At 74.7% G+C, this 1,063-nt stretch overlaps 1 protein-coding gene across 1 annotated transcript in view; it reads left to right on the top strand.

Annotated features, from left to right (window-relative positions):
- Window positions 1-1,063, top strand: part of SSPO (SCO-spondin) — a gene marked incomplete at its 3' end in the record, with an annotated part of 32,717 nt that overhangs the window by 3,219 nt on the left and 28,435 nt on the right. The window contains exons 4-8 of the mRNA XM_026089815.1: window positions 1-129; window positions 257-359; window positions 540-698; window positions 851-936; window positions 1,026-1,060. The exon at window positions 1-129 is cut by the window's left edge and continues 251 nt beyond it. Coding sequence (XP_025945600.1) covers window positions 1-129; window positions 257-359; window positions 540-698; window positions 851-936; window positions 1,026-1,060 — 512 coding nt within the window. The remainder of the gene's footprint in view (window positions 130-256; window positions 360-539; window positions 699-850; window positions 937-1,025; window positions 1,061-1,063) is intronic.

Raw genomic sequence — 1,063 nt, 5'->3', positions numbered from 1 at the left:
GCCTGGGCCGGCTCCCGCTACCGCAGCTTCGACGGGACGCACTTCCGCTTCGCCGGCGGATGCGCCTACAGCCTGGCTGCCGCTGTCGACAACACCTGGGCCGTGTCCATCGCCGCCGGCAGCCCCCGGGTACCGGCAACCCCATCCCGGGGTGGCGGCGGGGCGGGAAGCAGGCGGAGCCGCAAGGGAGGAGGGAGGCGCGCGGGAAGGGGAGAGGTGCGCAGGGAGAGCCCCGCTCATGGCCCCGCTCGCGCAGGCGCTGCGCGCGACCTTCGGGCTGGACGCCGTGGAGGTCCGGGGCCGCAACGTCTCCGTCAACGGGGCCGCGGTGCCGGAGGGAGAACCGCACCTGCGCAACGGTGAGGGGCGGCAGGAGGCACCGCGCCGGTTTTCCGGGGCGATGCTCCCTCCGTGCGGTGAATCCGGGCCGCRGCGGAGCTGCTCGGGCAGGGAGCGAGCCTGGGAAAAGCGGGGAGGGGGCTCCAGCTGGGTCTCCGCGGGCAAGTCCGGGGCCTCTCCGAGCTCCCCRCTTCCCACAGGCATCAGCGTCCGGTGGCTGGGAGACTTCCTGGCCGTGGAGAGCGGTCTGGGCGTGCGGGTCAAGTCGGACGGTCGCGACACCGTGTCCGTGACGGTCAGCGCGGAGCTGCGCGGCGGCACCCGGGGGCTCTGCGGCCCCTACAACGACGACCCTGCCGGTAATGCCAGACGCTGCCCGTGCCGGTGGCGTTCCCGCTCCCACTCGCCCCGTTCCCACGCTCCGCGGGTGCAACGCGCGGGACGGGGGGCAGAGGCGGAGGACGGGGGCCGCAGCGCCCTGGCCGGCCCCAGCTTTTCCCTCTGCCTGCAGACGACTTCCAGCAGCTCGGAGGGGATGTGGCCGCTCTTGCCGCCAGCTTCGGGAACTCCTGGAGGATCCCGGATGCCAGCTTGGAGGTGCCGGGGCGAGGAGGGGACGCGGCCGGGCAGAGCCGGCCACGGGGACGCCCCGGGGGGATGCCCGGCTCTGACGCTGCCCGCTTCAGCTCGCGTGCAGCGACGCGGCGGAGGACGGCTCCGGGTG

Source organism: Apteryx rowi, unplaced genomic scaffold (assembly GCF_003343035.1).
Source record: "Apteryx rowi isolate R43461 unplaced genomic scaffold, aptRow1 scaffold_83, whole genome shotgun sequence".
Classification (NCBI taxonomy): domain Eukaryota; kingdom Metazoa; phylum Chordata; class Aves; order Apterygiformes; family Apterygidae; genus Apteryx; species Apteryx rowi.
This window is presented reverse-complemented; position numbering and strand designations above follow the sequence as displayed.